This window comes from Entelurus aequoreus, linkage group LG01 (genome assembly GCF_033978785.1).
Source record: "Entelurus aequoreus isolate RoL-2023_Sb linkage group LG01, RoL_Eaeq_v1.1, whole genome shotgun sequence".
NCBI classification, from domain to species: domain Eukaryota; kingdom Metazoa; phylum Chordata; class Actinopteri; order Syngnathiformes; family Syngnathidae; genus Entelurus; species Entelurus aequoreus.
Genome location: NC_084731.1, coordinates 45,240,594 through 45,261,642, shown reverse-complemented (window position 1 = coordinate 45,261,642; position 21,049 = coordinate 45,240,594). Strand labels below are relative to the sequence as shown.

Genomic DNA, 21,049 nt, shown 5'->3' with positions numbered 1-21,049 from the left:
AAAAAAGCAGAGGGAACCTGACATATATGGGATCTTTGACAATAGTGTTTTTGTTCCCAGTATACAGTAGGTCTTTAAGGGTGCTCCTGTCAAATATAGGATCTTTGACTATTGTGTTTTTGCAGTAGATCTGTTAGAAAAGTGAGGCATTCTAGTCTTTGACTAGTGTAAATATAGTACCTGTTTGAATTGAAGACTTTATTCATGACTACATTAGCAGTTTGGTGAGGTAAAACTTTTAATGTATAACATTATAGACACAATATTTAAGAGAGAAGTCGGCTTGCTAGTCCATAGATTTGTGAAAATGAGTCCGCCAGAACACTTAAGTTGGATAGCCCTGCTGCATAGAAACCATTTTAGGGGCAAATTGGTGGCCATCAATGGTGGCCATCAAATGACTCATTCCTTGTCGGGGTTACAGTATCTAAAGGAGAAGAGGTGCAAAGGGATCGCCAGGTTTCTGCAACTACACATCACACTAACGGTGACTCTATGTTGTGCACGCCACACTCGGTGCAAACATAGCGACAAACCTTTGTTCTCCTGGCATCCAGCAGCTGCAGAGCATGGGCAGATTGAACAGAAAAAACAAAAAACAAATGTATGGTAAAACAGTGTCAGTGTCAGAGCATGACGCAACAGAGGCGGATGAGCAACAGAAAGCCAACAAATTAATTTGAAAAAGAAGCCACTCGACTTGTTTATCTAAATTGTTCTTCACATGAGATAAAGTATGACTTTATGGACCTTTCTGGGAAGAGTTAAAGAGAAAATAGCTTCTTTCGTCCAAAAATTACTGTGGGAAATACCAATATTTCATTCATTTAAGTATTATTTAAAAAAAATATGGTAATCATTTTTGGTGGCGTGGTTTTATTATAAACATGTTCAATATTTGCAAGCCAAAACCCTCTATATCAACAAAAAAAAAGGAAAAAAGTATAGATTATCGGTAAAGGTGATATTGGCTCTCTTTTTATTCAATCACGTCCGTTGTGTCCTTGGGCAAGACACTTCACCCTTTGCCTCTGATGGCTGCTGGTAGCGCCTTGCATGGCAGCTCCCGCCATCAGTGTGTGTATGTGTGTGTGAATGGGTAAATGTGGAAATACTGTCAAAGCGCTTTGAGTACCTTGAAGGTAGAAAAGCGCTATACAAGTACAACCCATTTATCATTATTTATACCAAATCTGTAGCATCCGCCACCTCTAAAAAAAGGCTGCATGTGAGACCACAAGAGGGCAGTGTTGCTTCTGACAAACTGCTGGTCACAATTCATGGTGTGAGTCAGTAACAGAACGCATTCACCTCTCTCATGTTCTCAATTTTCACACACAATATGGTGTGCAGGCACAAGGAAGAATAAGAACACCTCACACACCACAATGAACAGAAATATCAAATACATTCCAATGAGTCATGAGTTTTAATCGAATAATCAGTATTCTATTTTAGCCATTGTCTGTCTCGTAGCTCGTTTTCCCTCCCACATTAAATGGGTGCTGGCCTGATCGATACCCTTTCGTCTTTGAGCTAAAGTGCATGCAGCAGCAGTCAATGAACCCATTTGCATGATTGCGCTGTGGTTCAAGACCCGCCCATAAATAACACTTCCTGGGAGTCACTTGTGACTAATATGATGTCGTGGTCACCTCTTTCAAGGAAAAGACTCCATCTTCTTGTCTTTGCGCTGCATATCAAACAAACAAACTGTGTCCCCCTTTTAATGATAACAATAGCGGCGACATGGCGAGACGGCCATGGTTGCTCGATGCGGTTGAAAAGGCCACAACCACTGGGGACTGTCAAGTGAAATTAGATGTGCACTGTTTATATTTTGTGTAATAACTACACTTTTGAAAACTTGGAGGGTTCAATTTGATTATGGATTTAAAGGATTTAGAAAATCAAACCCTAGTAACATTAAAGACTGAGATGGAGACACAAAGTAATTCTGGTTTCTGGCAATAAAAAGCAACACTTTGTCCTTTACGCGTAATTCACTGGGAAGACCAAGTGTTCCCAAACAGGAACGCTTAACGGCAGTTTTTCAAACTCTGGCTTCTCCTTACCACTTTTGCCAGCACTAACTCCTGCTAGCCATAGTCTGGACTGTACTGTTTACTTACAGAATAGACGCATGCAACGTGAATATATATACATACATACATATATATATATATATATATATATATATATATATATATATATATATATATATATATATATATATATATATATATATATATATATATATATATTAGGGGTGTGGGAAAAAATTGATTCGAATTCGAATCGCGATTCTCACGTTGTGCGATTCAGAATCGATTCTCATTTTTAAAAAATCGATTTTTTTAAGAAAATTTTTTTAATTAATCAATCCAACAAAACAATACACAGCAATACCATAACAATGCAATCCAATTCCAAAACCAAACCCGACCCAGCAACATTCAGAACTGCAATAAACAGAGCAATTGAGAGGAGACACAAACACGACACAGAACAAACCAAAAGTAGCAATATTAGTTACAATTTCAACATAGCAGTGATTAAAAATCCCTCATTGACATTATCATTAGACATTTATAAAAAAAAATAAAAAAAGAACAATATAGTCACAGTGGCTTACCCTTGCATCGCATCTCATAAGCTTGACAACACACTGTGTCCAATATTTTCACAAAGATAAAATAAGTCATATTTTTGGTTCATTTAATAGTTAAAACAAATGTACATTATTGCAATCAGTTGATAAAACATTGTCCTTTACAATTATAAAAGCTTTTTACAAAAATCTACTACTCTGCTTGCATGTCAGCTAGGGGTGTGGGAAAAAATCGATTCGAATTCAAATTGCCATTCTCACGTTGTATGATTCAGTATCAATTCTCATTTTTCAAAAATCTATTTTCTTCCCCCGCTCCCGGCAATGTGTATGTGCCTTCTGGGCTAACGTAGGTATTGCGCAATAAGCAGTGTTGCTACCTGTTGGCTAGCTAGTACTAAGGAGAGTGTACAGTGTAGTGTTGTGTTGCCGCTAAAATGCAGGTAAAACAAAAAGACACAGAGCAGCCTAAAAAAATACAACCGCCTCCGCTGGCTTTGAAAGCAAACGTTTGGAGACACTTTGGATTTTACCGTGGCAAAAAAGGGCTTGACATGACTCATGCAATTTGCAGACTTTGCAACGCTAAAGTTAAGTATTTTGGGAATACTTCAAATCCCTGCGCTCACTTGGACAGACACCACTCACAGTTATCAGAGGAAAAGGATCATCCACTAACACCACCGGCAGCAAAATTGGTTTTGGTTTTGAAATTGTATTGCATTATTATGGTATTGTTGTGTATTGTTTTCATTTAAAAAAAAATAAAAACAATTTTAAAAAATCGTTTTTGAATCGAGTCGTGTTGAATTGAAAAAAAAATCGATTTTGAATCGAATCATGACCCCAAGAATCGATTCTGAATCGAATCGTGGGACACCCAAAGATTCACAGCCCTAATATATATATATATATATACATATATATATATATATATATATATATATATATATATATATATATATATATATATATATATATATATATATATATATATATATATATAAGTTAGCGCGAGCTAGCTTAAATGCTAACATGAAAACAAGAGAACTTAACGTCTTTCTTCATTAAAAAAATTACATACTTCAATCTAAACTTATATAAACACTTTACTGTCTGAGCAACTAAGATATTAAATTGTGCACTTTGAACCTATTGGCTGTGCTTTCTTAGATAGAGAGATTAATCAATACTCGAAGCAAAATGACAACAGGAAGTGAAATTTTAATGACGTCACATAAACTGGGCGTTATGCACTCAACATGCGTTTTTTTCATTATTAAAAAAACCCCTACAAAAAAAGATGTACAAATAAAACTGAATAAGTTTATAATATTCAAACACTCAAATAACAAATGGCTTTTAAATAGCCAGATGAACAATATTTTCATATAACATATTTCTTCTGCCAACAAAGTATATTGTGTGGCTATTTATTTATTGTATTTAAAAAAAACAAAAAAACAATACAACTAGGGTTCCCCCTACATGTAATTGATCGTGGCGCAGCGTCACTGCAAGGTAAAATCCACCACGCCTTAAAAATTAGCACCATTTACGTGGAAACAAATTGAAGTAATACATTGTATAAATGGACATATAGTCTATTATTTACTCAGTGATGCACCAAAAATTTGGCACCGAAAATACGCTAACCGTAAGTAAAATGCATGCGATTGTCTGGAGCCTTCAACTGAGGGCACGCGCAGAGCCCCGCTTTGCACTCCACTCAGACCGACCCAGCCCTTAGAGCCAATTCTTGTACCGAAGTTACAGACTTGCCGACTTCCCTAATCCGCCTTCTTCTAACATGCCAGAAGCTGTTCATCTACGAGACCTGCTGGGGATTGGAGATTGTAATAGAGATTGCTCTAGAACTGCAAGGAAAGTTCAGCTTCCCCTAAAATACTAATGTACTTTTGTGTTTCAATTTCATTGACTAAATATGCGCTAGGATTAGGGTTGGGTATCGAGTATCGATTGGAACCGGGACTAACTTTCCGATTCTCCCGGAATCGTTCAAAAGTTTAAATTTCGATTCCTATTTTCGATACCCAGTACGCCGACCGGAAAAAAAAAAAAAAAAAGTCAGCCGAACCGGAAGAAGAAGCCGCTGAGCACCAACGAAGAAGCGCCCACCGCCGGAAGTGTTAGCATAGCCGAGCGAGTCAGTCAAGCTCAAGCATGGATAGCGGGCGTCGGCGGTCGAAAGTGTGGCTTTACTTTACAAAAAAAAAATTAAATAACCGCGAAATAACAGGGCTCCATGTCCATCAAGAAACGAGTCGAGAGAGAGCTGCAGATGTACCAGGACGTTCCACCGATACTTATGTTGACGACCCTGCTGCATGGTGATGGTCCGGTGGAACCAACAAAAGACTTATCCTTTGCTGTCAGATCGCGCTTTCTCCTATTTATGCGTTCAAGCTTCTTCCACACCCAGCGAACGTGTATTTTCCACAGCAGGAGACACTATCTGTCCAGAACGCTCACGCATCCTGCCTGAGAAGGCGGATATGGTCATTTTCCTAAACAAGAACTGTCTCTGATTTTATACTGTACCTGCTGCTAATCTGGACTGGGTTTTGCAAGTTGTTTCTTATTGTTTATTTGCTTTTCTGCACCAGGTTAGCCCATCAGTGGGAGCACGGTAACATTTTTAATTACCTGCAGCATACACTTGTGTGTGTAAATGTGTTCATGAGGTTTTCAAAAATAAAGCTCTCTTGAGGAAAGTGTACCCCTGGGAAAATGTATTCATAATTTATAATATTTATATTCAAGTTCATAGATTTGATATTTATATTGTAGTTGAAAACAGCTCTGTGAGGAATTTATAGTAAAGTTCATAAAAAGTTAATAGAATTTAAATTTGATGGAGAATGTCAGACTATTTCATTCAGAAAGACTAGGTTAGCTAGCTCATTTAAAATATCCTAAACTTTTTTTTGACCCTGCCTCTTAAAAGAATCGGAATCGAGAATCGTCAGGAATCCGAATCAAAACAGAATCGGAATTGGAATCGGAATCGTTCGAATTCAAACGATACCCAACCCTAGCTAGGATACATTCAACTTTTTTACGGAATCAGTTACTTTCACAACAGCTGCTGCAACTTTCTTCTCATTCATTTGGAGCATAGAGTGGGTTGTTCCACTGCCGCGAAACTAGACAATAATTGGATAAATGCTTGGCTTTGTCCCGCCAACGGAAGTAGAGCATCTCTAGAAGTGAATGAGAAGTGGACTAGGCTTCGGCTGGCCAGATGATTGGATGGTCTGTCTAAGGCTGAATCCCTTTTTGAATGACTGCAAAATGAGCGAATCAGCGATCACTGCTCGTTGTTCCTGTTCCTGCCAGCCCACAGGCCAAAGAGAAAGAACATAGGCATTTGAGGGAAGCCCTCAAAAACTGTGGTTATTCAAGTTGGTCGTTTGTGAAGAGTACCCCCAGTTCCAGAAATAACAAGAACCGAGTGGATGAGGACGCAAAAATATTTTCATTCTATATGTGTCAGGTCTATCTGAGAAACTCAGAAGAATTTTTAACCAACACAACATCCCAGTACACTTCAAACCAGGCAACACCCTGAGACAGAGACTGGTGCATCCTAAAGACCAGACACCCCACACCCACAAAAACAATCTTGTGTAAGTGTATTGTGTATTGTGTAGGGCTGCAACTAACGATTAATTTGATAATCGATTAATCTGTTGATTATTACTTCGATTAATCAATTAATAATCGGATAAAAGAAACAAACTACATGTCTATCCTATCCAGTATTTTATTGGAAAAAAACAGCATACTGGCACCATACTTATTTTGATTATTGTTTCTCAGCTGTTTGTAAATGTTGCAGTTTATAAATAAAGGTTCAGTCAAAAATAAAATAAAAATTAAAAAAAAATTATTAAAAAATAAATAAATAAATAAAAAACCTCTACGCATGCGCATAGCATAGATGCAACGAATCGATGACTAAATTAATCGGCAACTATTTTAATAATCGATTTTAATTGATTAGTTGTTGCAGCCCTAGTATTGTGTAATGATGAATGCACGGATTCATATACTGGGGGGGAAAAAAACAATAAGGCGATGCATGGCACAAAATACGATCGATTAAATGCCCTGAGATGATGATATGAAGCATTTTACAATCTTTTAAGTGACTTTCTTTTGTAAAATCGAGCATTTTCTTTATATATTTTATCTGACATCATGTTAAGACAATAGCTGAATATTAGCTTCCCCTACGTGAAATACGCCACTGGTATACTGCTTGTGTTACATTGTACAATAAAAATAGTTATGTAAAAAAAAAATACAGCAAAATGATATAACATAAGAAAAACTATGTTAATACCAATTACTAATAACACAGATTTCTTTTGAAATGTATGTACATTTTTTTTTGCCTTTTTTGTTGAAAATGTATGCATCATCAACGATTGTGCAAATTATGTGATGATGTCATGCTGAACACGCCCCCCCCACTGCCACAAGTACATTGGCAGGCTGGTGGAAACCCTGACAACTTTTTTGAGCACATTCAACAATACTGTGATAATAATAATAACTGTGATATAAAATTTTCATATAATTACATCCCTATGCCATATCTAATGTAAATTACCATTGAGCTAGTTTATTTGGAAAGGCAGACCATTACTTTTGAGCATCAGGGATGCTTGGTTTGTTGGCATGGGAAATTGCAACACAAACCAGAGGTAGTGTGTACAAATAGGCCTGTTTGCCCGCCAAGTGCTTGAGCATTAGTGTAATGTATGTAATGTGTAAAGCTCAGCCTCCATTTTGGGGCCCGTGTTGATAAGGACTGACTGGGTGTGTGAGCGTCACTGCTGATCATGACTCAGTCAGATGTGGCTCGCTACAGCTCACAGATTTTCCGTCAGCCGATTTTGTCCAGCAGGAATAGGAAGGGAATTGTGCTGAAGCCAAACGTAGTGTCGTTGCGTTTGGTCGCGGCAAACACGGGCCCTTAGTCCCTTGCCTTATTAGGCAGATGATTGATGAACAACATTTTCCACCGCTAACAGAAGCTTGAGGCATACTCCTGTGCAAAAGTATTGGGCCACCACTAGCTTCTTTTTTTCATAACATTTCAGCATTGGTGGAACAATCATTTGGAACAACTGTCATCATTACCGAACCATTGGGGCCTGACCTTGTGTGTGCACTTAAAGAGCCCAGAAATCAAGAGAGAAAAGACCAATTATGGCAACAAGGCCCATCTGCCGCCGCTTCCATACCTCTTTAATGAAGTCTATCAAGAGAGCTGTGAACATAATTGAGTGCGGCGTTGGAGATAACGCTGACGGACAAAGCAGAGGACAAGACTCCAGCAGGAAAGAGGAAATGTGTGGGAAGTAACCGCGCTATGAGTATGTACTGCACCACTAGGATGCACTCCAGGTGGTAAACAGTGCTGAAACAAAAAGTAGATGTTCGTATCGTAGAAAAATATGAAAGCATTTTAATCTCCCCTTGGCAACTGTCGAGGGATTGCCAGCAAGTGAACGCATGGATGTGTGAGAAACACTCCAAGCTTAAGTTGACAATGAAGTGTCTTTAAAGTGGAGGGCAGCTTGTCATAACAATAGACAGAATGCATTTAAAGTAACCAGTCCATGCAAGATTCAACATGGCTTCAGGTGCAATGGCTGGTATCAAAGTAGCTAGTCTACAATAGTATTAAAGTAGTCAACAGTAGTATTATAGTAGTCTACAGTAGTGTTATAGTAGTCTACAGTAGTATCATAGTAGTCTACAGTAGTATCGTAGTAGTCTGCAGTAGTGTACAGTAGTTTTATAGTAGTCTACAGTAGTGTTATATCAGTCAGCAGTGGTGTTGTAGTATTCGACAGTAGTATAGTAGTCTACAGTAGTGGTATAGTAGTGTACAGTTGTTTTATATTAGTCTACAGTAGTGTTATAATTAGTCTACAGTAGTATTATAGTAGTCTACAGTAATATTATAGTAGTCGACTGTAGTGTTATAATAGTCCACAGTAGTATTATAGTAGTGGACAGTAGTGTTATTGTAGTCGATTTTAGTAATATAGTAGTCAACACTAGTGTTTTAGTAGTCTGGAGTAGTAATATAGTAGTCTACAGTAGTATTATAGTAGTCTACAGTAGTATTACAGTCGTCTGCAGTAGTGTGTGTTATAGTAGTCGACAGAGTATTATAGAAGTCGAAAGTAGTTGTAAGTGTTGTTGAAACTTACACTTAATATTTTTGTTTTAAGGGTTAATATTTTTTGTTAAAAAATTATTATGGTTGCGAATTTGTTAAATTTTTTGTACTATTAAAAAGGGCAATTTATTTCCTATGTTACACCGCTATTCTCGCGAGGTTTGGTTTACTATTAGAGACTGCGAGACCTGCATTCGCCCAGACATGCAAAAAAGACTTTGAGCAAGCCATCAGCAGCAGCAAGAACATTTCGCTAGCTGAACAAGGTATTTTGTTAAATTGTGTCGAATTGTTCTTTATATTTATTAAGTACATTGGTTTAATTATTGTACGCTTATTTAGTATGCACAAGACTGAAGTATTTGCTGCCCAAGAACCTCCGAAGTGGCAGGTGGCCACGAGGTAGCTATTTTGTTTAGCACTTTAGTTTCCTGTGACTGAACTATGTCTAAAGCATTGTATTTCATGTCTTGTCCTGTAGTTTTCACGGCATAAACCAGACCTGGGCATTGTACGGCCCGCGGGCCGCATCCGGCCCTTTGCGCATCCCTGTCCGGCCCGCGTGAGGCCAATCATAAATTACAAAATACATTTCAAAAAGTATCTATGTCGAGTGTGCAATACAACGGTGCTGCTTTTGTTTTGAAAAGTGTTATTTGTATTACTTCCGTGTGGACGTATGCGCGTGTGCGATTGTGAGTGAATTGAACGGCGCAATTACAAATTACAAAATAAAGTTTAAAAAACATCTATGTCGTGCGCGCAATACAACTGTGCTGCTTTTATTTTGAAATGTGTTATTTATGCCGTATGTCCGGGGGGAACCTGTGAGTGAAGGTGCATAGAGACAAGTGATGAGACGCTAAAAAAAGAAAAGTTGATGAGGAATGGCGTGTTTCCAACAAGACATGGACTGCCAAGTATTTCTTTACATAAATTAATGGTAAAGCCGTGTGCTTAATGTGTGGTACACAGGTTGCTGTGTTTAAATATCATTTTAATCGCCACTACACGAAGAAACACGAGGGAAAATACCGGAATGTGTCTGATGAAGCGTGCGCAAGGGAGGCTGATGCGTTGATGGTAAAACTGCAAACCCAACAAGGACTTTGTGCCATATTTCACACCCCCAGAGATGCAGCCGTCAGGACAAGTTTCGTCATTTCTCACAAAAGCGCCAGAAAAAGTAAGGCGTTTTCTGACGGAGAGTTTATTAAGGAGTGCTTATTGGACTTTGTTGCGCTGATAATGCCCGGAGACATGGGCTGTTTTTCGCTAACTTTGGATGAGAGCTCTGATGCAGTCAATTAAAGAGACAACCACAGGTAATGACTTGTTCACATAGGTAAATGCGTGTTGGGACAAGCTGGCAGGTGTGACAATCCAATCCACTTTATTTATATAGCACATTTAAACAACAAAATGTTTCCAAAGTGCTGCACAACAATATTAAAAACAATATTCAAATATTATCCTTAGCTCCACCAATGACTGAATAAAAAGAAAAAACAATTACATATAAAACCAATATAAAAAACAATATAAAATAAATATGATTAAAAACTATTTTTAACATCAGGTGGTTGTCCAAATCTGATGGGGAAAAATGTTGGATAATGCAGGATAAAGTGACCATCAAAAGCAATCTGCTTTTGTATAAAGTTAAGTTAGGTTAAATTAAATTATTATTATTATTATCATCATTATTATTTATCTTACGGTATATCAAAAATAATATTGAGCAAAATTTAATTGAAATATTGTCGTGTGGCCCTCCAGCAGTGCTCGGGTTGCTTATGCGGCCCCCGGTGAAAATTAATTGCCCACCCCTGGCATAAACCCAAGTAAAGAAGCCGTGCCAGTGTTGTCATTCCGGAGCCACAGTGAAAACTCCCCCAGCCCAGCGCCGGTGAGACACGTAAAGACGTCAGCAGGTGCAGTGGGTGACAGTACCGTGGTGCGACACCAGAGGGCGCCATTACCAAGCTCATCACACACAAGCAACTAAGCAGTGCATCTACAGTATAAGGTTATAAGAATGAGTAAAGTGGAAATTAAGAAAGGACAGTGCTAAAGGAAAAACAAGTGGTTTAAAGGCCTACTGAAACCCACTACTACCGACCACGCAGTCTGATAGTTTATATATCAATGATGAAATCTTAACATTATAACACATGCCAATACGGCCGGGTTAACTTATAAAGTGACATTTTAAATTTGCCGCTAAACTTCCGGTTCGAAACGCCTCTGAGGATGACGTATGCGCGTGACGTAGACCGGCGAACACGGGTATGCCTTCCACATTGAAGCCAATACGAAAAAGCTCTGTTTTCATTTCATAATTCCACAGTATTCTGGACATCTGTGTTCGTGAATCTGTTTCAATCATGTTCATTGCATTATGGAGAAGGAAGCTGAGCAAGCAAAGAAGAAAGTTGTCGGTGCGAAATGGACGTATTTTTCGAACGTAGTCAGCCACAACAGTACACAGCCGGCGCTTCTTTGTTTACATTCCCGAAAGATGCAGTCAAGATGGAAGAACTCGGATAACAGAGACTCTAACCAGGAGGACTTTTGACTTCGATACACAGAAGCCTGTAGAGAACTGGGACAACACAGACTCTTACCAGGATTACTTTGATTTGGATGACAAAGACGCAGACGTGCTACTGTGAGTATGCAGCTTTGGCTTCTAAACATTTGATCGCTTGACCGTATGTGCGCAACTTTTTTTTGCGTATGTACGTAACTTTTTTTTAAATATATAAGCTTTATGAACCTTGGGTTAGGTGAACGGTCTTTTGGGCTGAGTGATTGTGTGTGTTGATCAGGTGTTTGAATTGTATTGGCGTGTTCTATGGAGCTAGGAGCTAGCATAGGAGCTAGGAGCTAGCATAACAAACATGCAGGTGTTTTTATGCAGGATTAATTTGTGGCATATTAAATATAAGCCTGGTTGTGTTGTGGCTCATAGAGTATATATATGTCTTGTGTTTATTTACTGTTGTAGTCATTCCCAGCTGAATATCAGGTACCGTGAGTATGCAGTCTTGGCTGCTAAACATTTGAGAGCTTGACCGTATGTGCGCGTCACGTACGTAACTTTTTAAAAATATATAAGCTTTATGAACCTTGGGTTAGGTAAACGGTCTTTTGGGCTGAGTGATTGTGTGTGTTGATCAGGTGTTTGAATTGTATTGGCGTGTTCTATGGAGCTAGGAGCTAGCAGAGGAGCTAGGAGCTAGCGTAACAAACACGCAGGTGTTTTTATGCAGGATTAATTTGTGGCATATTAAATATAAGCCTGGTTGTGTTGTGGCTAATAGAGTATATATATGTCTTGTGTTTATTTACTGTTGTAGTCATTCCCAGCTGAATATCAGGTACCGTGAGTATGCAGCCTTGGCTGCTAAACATTTGAGAGCTTGACCGTATGTGCGTGTCACGTACGTAACTTTTTTAAAATATATAAGCTTTATGAACCTTGGGTTAGGTGAACGGTCTTTTGGGCTGAGTGATTGTGTGTGTTGATCAGGTGTTTGAATTGTATTGGCGTGTTCTATGGAGCTAGGAGCTAGCAGAGGAGCTAGGAGCTAGCATAACAAACACGCAGGTGTTTTTATGCAGGATTAATTTGTGGCATATTAAATATAAGCCTGGTTGTGTTGTGGCTAATAGAGTATATATATGTCTTGTGTTTATTTACTGTTGTAGTCATTCCCAGCTGAATATCAGGTCACCCCCGGCTCTCACAGCATCTTCCCTATCTGAATAGCTTCAACTCCCCACTAGTCCTTCACTTGCACTTTACTCATCCACAAATCTTTCATCCTCGCTCAAATTAATGGGGAAATTGTCGCTTTCTCGGTCCGAATCTCTCTCACTTCATGCGGCCATCATTGTAAACAATAGGGAACTTTGCGTATATGTTCAACTGACTATGTCACACTACTTCCGGTAGGGGCAAGCCTTTTTTTTATCAGATACCAAAAGTTGCAATCTTTATCGTCGTTGTTCTATACTAAATCCTTTCAGCAAAAATATGGCAATATCGCGAAATGATCAAGTATGACACATAGAATAGATCTGCTATCCCCGTTTAAATAAAAAAAATTCATTTCAGTAGGCCTTTAAGTCAAGTTTAAAAGGTCCACTATAAGTTTCTACAGCATATTTGTCAAAAGTTACTTAATTTTTACTGTACCTTATTATTACCTCAAAGTGATGCATTGTTGTTGAATTAAGAGTTTTGTGCATTTTGCTTAAGGTCAAAACAGCATTTTAAGTTTCTAAAAGGATATTTATAAGTTAAAGTCCAACTAAGCGTATTTGAAGAAGTATTTTTGGAATTTAAACAGTGTGTTAACCAAACGCTGAATATGACTGACAAAGATAAAGAAGAGTTACCACTTTACGAAGTTGCAGAACATGATGAAGTGCAAGCTACAGAACAACAAACTGTTCGTAAAAGTGAAAGAGTAAGAACATTAACCAAAAAGGGTAAAGAGCTTCAAGAGGAGAAACTAAAGAGACTCCAACACAAATATGCAATTGTTTTTGAAAAATGGAGATATGAAGCAAGATTGAGCAGAGTAATGCTGAGAAAGGAAGCTTCAGAAAGTGAATTAAAGGAGTTAATCAATAACGTAAACATCACTTGTAAAGATGTGCAAGTCGTTTATGACCAGATACGTCAAATACAATCTCCTGAAGCAGACATTAGACGTAAAGTTGATGCATGCACGTCACTCTCCGGATTTATAGTCAACAGAGCTGAGAAATGGCTTGCAGGAGACATTGAGGATGACGAAGAATCGTGGCTAGATGTCGGATCATGCTTAGGATCTGAAAGTTCTAAATAAAGGTCAAAATCACATAGGTCCAAAAGTGGTTCAGGACAATCCTGCTCACAAATAATAAAAAGAATGGAAGCTGAAGCTGAAGCAGCTGCATCTCAAGAAATACTAGCAGTAATGGACGAGCAGGAAAAGGAAACAGCTGAACTACAAAAATTGGAACTTGAGAACTTTGCAAGGCAACAAGCAATGGAAGAGCAGCGTAGAAAGATCGACCGCTTGGAAGAAGTTAAGAAAATGAATGCTGCCAAAGCTCGCGTAAAGGTTTACGATTAAGTTGAAAGTACTGCTGAAAGTCGAAGTTTGTTACACAGTATTAAAGCAGCAAGTGAATCCCAAGCAATCCCTATCACACCAAGCACTCCCTTCCAAGCTATAAACACAACCCAAGTCTGTCAAGCTACAAGCCATGCGTTTGCTCCACACATTCAACAAACTCCTATCATACAAGCAAAGGCCACAAGTCAAACACTCAAAGCATCAAGTCCACCATTCATCCCTCAAGCCACTCAAGTTCAAACGGTTGTAACGCAACCACAGTCAAATTCTGATCTAGTTGGCATACTAGCAGAAGCAATAAGTGCAAATCGACTTCCAACTCCAGAACCTGCATTGTTCACTGGAGACCCACTGAAGTTCAAAGACTGGCAGTTGTCATTTGAAACATTAATTGAAAGAAAAAACATTCCCAAGAATGAGAAACTTTACTATCTCAGGAAGTATCTCGGTGGAACTGCAAAAAGAGCAGTAGAAGGATTCCTCCTAGTAGGAACAGATGAAGCATACGACTCAGCTTGGAAAGTGCTGGAAAAGCGTTTTGGAGATCTGTTCACCATAGGAAAATGCTTCAGAGACAAGCTTCATGGTTGGCCGAAAATAAGCTACAAAGATGGAAGTGAGTTAAGGGAATTTGCTGACTTTCTTGGAAGTTGTGAAGCTGCGATACCACACATACAGGTATTAGAAGTTCTCAATGATTGTATGGAAATTCAGAGACTCTTGTTGAAACTTCCAGATTGGTTGACTACAAGATGGAACCGCACAGCCATGAAAATAAGACGAACAAACAATGGAGAGTATCCATCTTTCCGCACATTTGTAGAGTTTGTGGCTATGGAAGCTGACTTAGCGTGCGATCCCATAGCCTCCATGCAAGCACTCAAAGGTTTGGACACAAGTAAACCCAAACATTCACGCAGTCAAGTCATTCAAGCAAAAACGCTTACTACAAACTCAAGTCACTCAACAAGCTCAGGTCACACAAATACTGTAACCTGTCTCTTCTGCAAAAGGAATGGCCACACGCTTGATAAATGTTTCAAGTTCATGGAAAAAATGGTTCAAGATCGTATCAAGTTTGCACAGACAGAAAAGCTGTGTTTCGGATGTTTAAAGACTGGACATCATTCAAAGAAGTGCGATAAAAGGAGCACATGTGAGAAATGTCAAAGGACACATCCTACATGTCTGCATGACGACAAGTTCATGGAACGTAAACAGGCAACACCTGCAAAGAGTGAGGATAACTCTCAAGACAAAGTAGACACTAAAGTCACAAAGGATGAAGACAAATCTACCGCAATTTCTAACAGGGTAATTCAAGACACCTCAAGCACGTTGATATCCTCTATACTACCTGTCTGGGTCTCATCCACAAACCACCCAGAGAAAGAAGTTCTAGTGTATGCGCTTCTCGACTCACAAAGCGATACATCTTTCATCTTGGATGAAGTAGCTCAAGATCTCAACACAGATAAAAGCAAAGCCAGTCTGCGGCTATCTACTATGTCCGCCAAGTCAACAGTTACACCATGTGAGAAGCTGGTAAACCTTCAAGTCAGAGGATATAAGTGGAAAAAGAAAATCATATTACCACCAGTCTTTACTAGAGAGTTTATCCCAGTTAACAGGTCACATATCCCGACGTCTGAAACCGCTTTGAAGTGGCCTCATCTGGAAAAGCTAGCAGATAAGTTACCACCAATGCTCGAATGTGAAGTTGGTCTGCTTATCGGCTATAACTGTCAACAAGCCCTTCTACCAAGAGAAGTTCTTGCAGGCAAAGAAGACCAACCCTACGCACAGCTAACCGATTTAGGCTGGAGCATAGTTGGTTGCTCGTCTCAAGTCCACAATCACAATGATGCCATCGGCACAAGTCACAGAATCATTGTGCGTGAAGTAACTCCTGCATCACAACCAGCAGTTGAACTCAAACAAGAAGTGTGTTTTGTATGCAGAACTCAAGTAAAGGAAGTCAGTCCAATTGATGTGATAAAGGCTTTGGAATCTGACTTCTCTGAGCATGCAACAGACGACAATCCAATTTCTCAAGAAGACATTTTGTTCATGACAAAGGTGACAAAAGGCATACGAAAAAAAGAAGACGGTCACTACGAACTTCCACTACCATTCAAAACAGACAATCCAAATCTTCCAAACAACAAACAATACGCTGAACACAGATTGTCCTCATTGGAACGTAGACTCAAAAGGGATGAGAAATACTACAAGGATTATGTCAAGTTTATGGATGACGTCATAACCCGCGGAGACGCAGAAAGAGTCCCAGTACAAGAGCTGGATAACACGTCAGCGTGGTACATCCCTCACCACGGGGTTTACCACCCCCATAAGCCTGCAAAGATCCGCATGGTTTTTGATTGTTCTGCCCGTTTCCAGGAAACATCTCTCAACAATCATCTTCTGACTGGACCAGAGCTCACCAACGCACTGGTCGGAGTGTTATGCCGCTTCAGAAAGGGTCCCATCGCCTTCATGTGTGACGTGAAGAGAATGTTCCATCAATTCTATGTTGTCAAGGAACATCAAGACTACCTGAGATTTCTCTGGTGGGACAAAGGTGATTTGAAATCCGAACCTTCAGTGTACAGGATGAAAGTGAACCTTTTCGGGGCAGCTTCCTCTCCCGGATGCTGCAACTTCGGACTCAAACATCTCACATCTCAAGGTAAAGACAAGTTCAGCAAAGAGACTGTCAAGTTCATCCAAAGAGGTTTTTACATTGATGATGGACTTGCTAGTGTAACGTCAACAGCCGAAGCCATAAAACTGGTCGAAGAGTCAAGAGCACTTTGCAAGACAGGCAAACTCCATTTGCATAAGTTTGTGTCAAACAATAAAGAAGTGCTCGAAGCAATTCCCCAAGTAGAACAAGCTCAAGCCAAAGACCAAGACCTGGCTCTTGGAGAACCCCACGTTGAACGCGCGCTCTGAGTACAATGGTGTATCGAGGCAGATGAATTCCAATTCAGAGTCCAAGTCAAAGACAACCCGTTGACAAGGAGAGGGGTGCTCTCGACAGTTGCATCAGTCTATGACCCCCTTGGGTTTGTCGCCCCATTCATACTGATTGGAAAGCAAATACTCCAAACGTTGTGCAAAGACAAAGTAAATTGGGACGACGATCTCCCAGACCACATTCTACCACGGTGGGAAGCATGGTTAAGAGACCTGCCCAATCTGGCAGCTCTGAAAATCCCACGAAGCTACTCACAAGACATCAATGTTGTACAGTACGAGTTACATAACTTCTCAGATGCAAGCCTCGAAGGTTATGGCGCATGTTCATACCTCAGAGCAATAAGTAAAGAAGGAAAACTCAGTTGTTCACTAGTCATGGGTAAAGCGAGAGTTACACCGACTAAACAAACGACCATCTCAAGACTCGAACTATCATCAGCCGTGACTTCAGTCCGCAACGCAGATGTAATCAAGCGAGAACTGGAAATTGAAAATCTCAAGGAATATTATTGGTCAGATTCACAAGTCGTATTGGCATACATATCCAACGATGCAAAAAGATTTCACACATTCGTCGCCAATCGAATCCAACAAATAAGACAAAGCACAAGTCCTGAAAAATGGCAGCACGTCAGCTCAGAAAACAATCCTGCTGATCATGCCTCAAGAGGTTTAAGCGCAACTCAGCTGAAAGAATCAAACTGGTTTCCTTTGGAAACAAGATCTTCCAATCAATGAGGAAATGGTGGGAGAGATCGAAGAAACGGATCCCGAACTCCGTAAAGGTCACACGCACACTACACAGTCAAAGGAAGCAAACCCAGTGCTAGAGCATTTACAGAAATTTTCCGATTGGTCAAGAGCAATAAAGGCCATCGCCAGACTCAAGAGATTCATCAAAGAATATAAAGGTATCAAACAAAGAACAAACAAAGTCACAGATCTTGAAGAGAGAAAAGATGCAGAAGTGTTCATCATCAAGCTAGTGCAAAGAGAAGCTTTCCCTGAGGAAATAAAGAAAATCAGATCTCAAAAGGAAAATTCTCTACACAAGCACAACAGACTAATACAGTTGAACGCTTTCCTGGACAAGTCAGATGTTCTCGGGGTGGGAGGAAGATTATCCCAATCAGCCTTACATCATGATGTGAAACACCCCGCAATTCTTCCCAAAGAATCTCACGTGTCAGCCCTACTCGTCAAACATTACCATGAATGTGTACATCACCAAGGAAGAGGCATGACTACAAATGAATTGCGTGCAAATGGAATATGGATCTTAGGATGTGGAAATGTTGTTTCATCGCACATCTACCGCTGTGTTAAGTGTAGAAAATACAGAAAAGCTGCAAATGTCCAACAGATGGCAGATTTGCCAGAAGTGAGAACAGAAACAGCGCCACCTTTTACCTACTGTGGCATCGACTGTTTCGGCCCATTCATAGTAAAGGATGGAAGAAAAGAAGTCAAAAGATATGGATTATTGTTCACATGCTTATGTTCGCGAGCTGTGCACATTGAAACACTCGACGACTTATCGACAGATGCTTTCATGAATGCCCTTCGAACTCTGATCGCCATAAGAGGTCCTGTCCGACAATTAAGGTGCGACCAAGGGACGAACTTTATGGGTGCTAGGAGAGAGTTTTTGGAGTTAATGAAAGACATGGATCAAGAACCACAAAGAGTCATTGGTTGCGAATTTGTGATGAACGTTCCATCAGCAAGCCACATGGGAGGTATCTGGGAACGCCAAATTCGAACAGTGCGAAGCATACTAACAGCAATGCTTGACAAGTCCTCAAACAGACTCGATACAACTAGTCTAAGAACACTACTTTACGAGACAATGGCAATCATCAACAGTAGACCCTTAAGTGTTGAATATCTAAATGATCCCACGGGTCCAGAACCACTAACTCCCAATCACATATTAACGATGAAATCTTCAGTTATTCTTCCCCCTCCAGGACAGTTTTGCAAGGAGGATTTGTACTTGAACAAAAGATGGAAAAAGGTGCAATTTCTAGCAAATGAATTTTGGCAAAGATGGAGGCGAGAATATTTGTTGAATCTCCAACAGCGACAGAAATGGCAGAAAGTTTCAAGAAACCTGCAAGTAAATGATATTGTGATCATACAGGATGACAACGCTCCAAGATGTAAATGGAAACTGGCTCGAGTGATAGAGACTTTGGAAAGCCCAGACGGCAAAGTGTGAAAGGTGAAGTTGAAGACCAGTGAAACCACTTTTGACAAAGGGAAACCACTGACGAGACTGATATACCTAGAAAGACCTATTCACAAAGTCGTGACCCTACTTGAGACTGACTTACACAGTAAAACAGACTCTAACCAGGATACTTAGAAAATCACATTGAGAGACAATGAGTGATTTTGGTGGGAGTGTAAGTGTTGTTGAAACTTACACTTAATATTTTTGTTTTAAGGGTTAATATTTTTTGTTAAAAAATTATTATGGTTGCGAATTTGTTACATTTTTTGTACTATTAAAAAGGGCAATTTATTTCCCATGTTACACCGCTATTCTCGCGAGGTTTGGTTTACTATTAGAGACTGCGAGACCTGCATTCGCCCAGACATGCAAAAAAGACTTTGAGCAAGCCATCAGCAGCAGCAAGAACATTTCGCTAGCTGAACAAGGTATTTTGTTATATTGTGTCGAATTGTTCTTTATATTTATTAAGTACATTGGTTTAATTATTGTACGCTTATTTAGTATGCACAAGACTGAAGTATTTGCTGCCCAAGAACCTCCGAAGTGGCAGGCGGCCACGAGGTAGCTATTTTGTTTAGCACTTTAGTTTCCTGTGACTGAACTATGTCTAAAGCATTGTATTTCATGTCTTGTCCTGTAGTTTTCACGGCATAAACCCAAGTAAAGAGCCCGTCTTTAAGAAGCCGTGCCAGTGTTGTCAATCCGGAGCCACAGTAGTATTAAACTAATTATAATAGAATTATAGTAGTTTGACAGTAGTATTAAACTATGTATAGTATTATAACAGTAGTGGGGAGGTTATCAGGTGACCACGGATCAGCCTCCACTGAGGTTGCGCTAGCTGTTCAAAGTCGGGACCCAGGATGGACCACTCCTCTTTACATCAGTTGGTGACGTCTCTGTGCTGCTGATTTGTCTCTATTCAAGATGATCCCCTGCTGGTCTCCCAATGGACTGGACTTTCACATGAAGTCAGGATCCGGGGTGATCACTCCTTATGCATCAGTCGGTGACGTCTCCGCTCCCCAACGTGTCTACATGCAAGAAGATCCCATACTGGCCCCACTATAGACTAGACTCACATTATTAACCGTATCCACTCTGCATCCATTGCCCTTTCAAACATCTGTGATTAAGGGCTATAAAAGTAAACTTTGATTGATTGATTGATTGATAGTCAACAGTAGTATTATACTAATTATATTAGTATTATAGTAGTATTACAGTAGTATTATCGTATGCTGGCACAACACAAGACAGAAGAGACTTCAGGAACTACAGTGAGACTCGTCCGAGAGTTCAGAAGTCAAACCAAACTAAAAACATTAGGGCACTTGTCATATAGACTTTTTGACTGCTGTGTTTTTTATTCAGTAAGTCCTTGAAAACAGCACAGCGGGTCCAGTCACATATAGGATCTTTGAGTAGCTGAGTTTTCCTTTCATTTATATTGAGGATTTTTGATTAGTATTTTTGGAGTAGAGCTATCCTGTCATATGGAGGATCTTTGATGAGTATATCAGCAGTATAGCTCGGATGGTAGAGCGGCCGTGCCAGCAACTTGAAGGTTCCAGGTTCCAACACCAGTCCCGCCATCCTAGGCACTGCCGTTGTGTCCTTGGGCAAGACGCTTTACCCACTTGCTCCCAATGCCACCTACACTGGTTTAAATGTAGCTTAAAAATGTAGATAATGGGTTTCACTGTATTAAGCACTTTGAGTTTTTAGAGAAATGTGCTGTACAAATATAATTTACTTCACTTCAATATTAACTATAAATAATATTAAAAATGTAATAATATTAAATTAATTGCTACTGTCATAGAAAGGGTCTTTGACTAGCGTTTTTTCAGTAG

At 39.6% G+C, this 21,049-nt stretch overlaps 1 protein-coding gene across 3 annotated transcripts in view; it reads right to left on the bottom strand.

The window, feature by feature from the left end:
• The window catches only part of erc2 (ELKS/RAB6-interacting/CAST family member 2), a 100,345-nt gene that overhangs the window by 51,749 nt on the left and 27,547 nt on the right, over positions 1-21,049 (bottom strand). For all 3 annotated transcript variants that reach the window (XM_062052069.1, XM_062052077.1, XM_062052074.1), the window contains exon 3: positions 537-560. In XM_062052069.1, the coding sequence (XP_061908053.1) occupies positions 537-560 (24 nt within the window). The remainder of the gene's footprint in view (positions 1-536; positions 561-21,049) is intronic.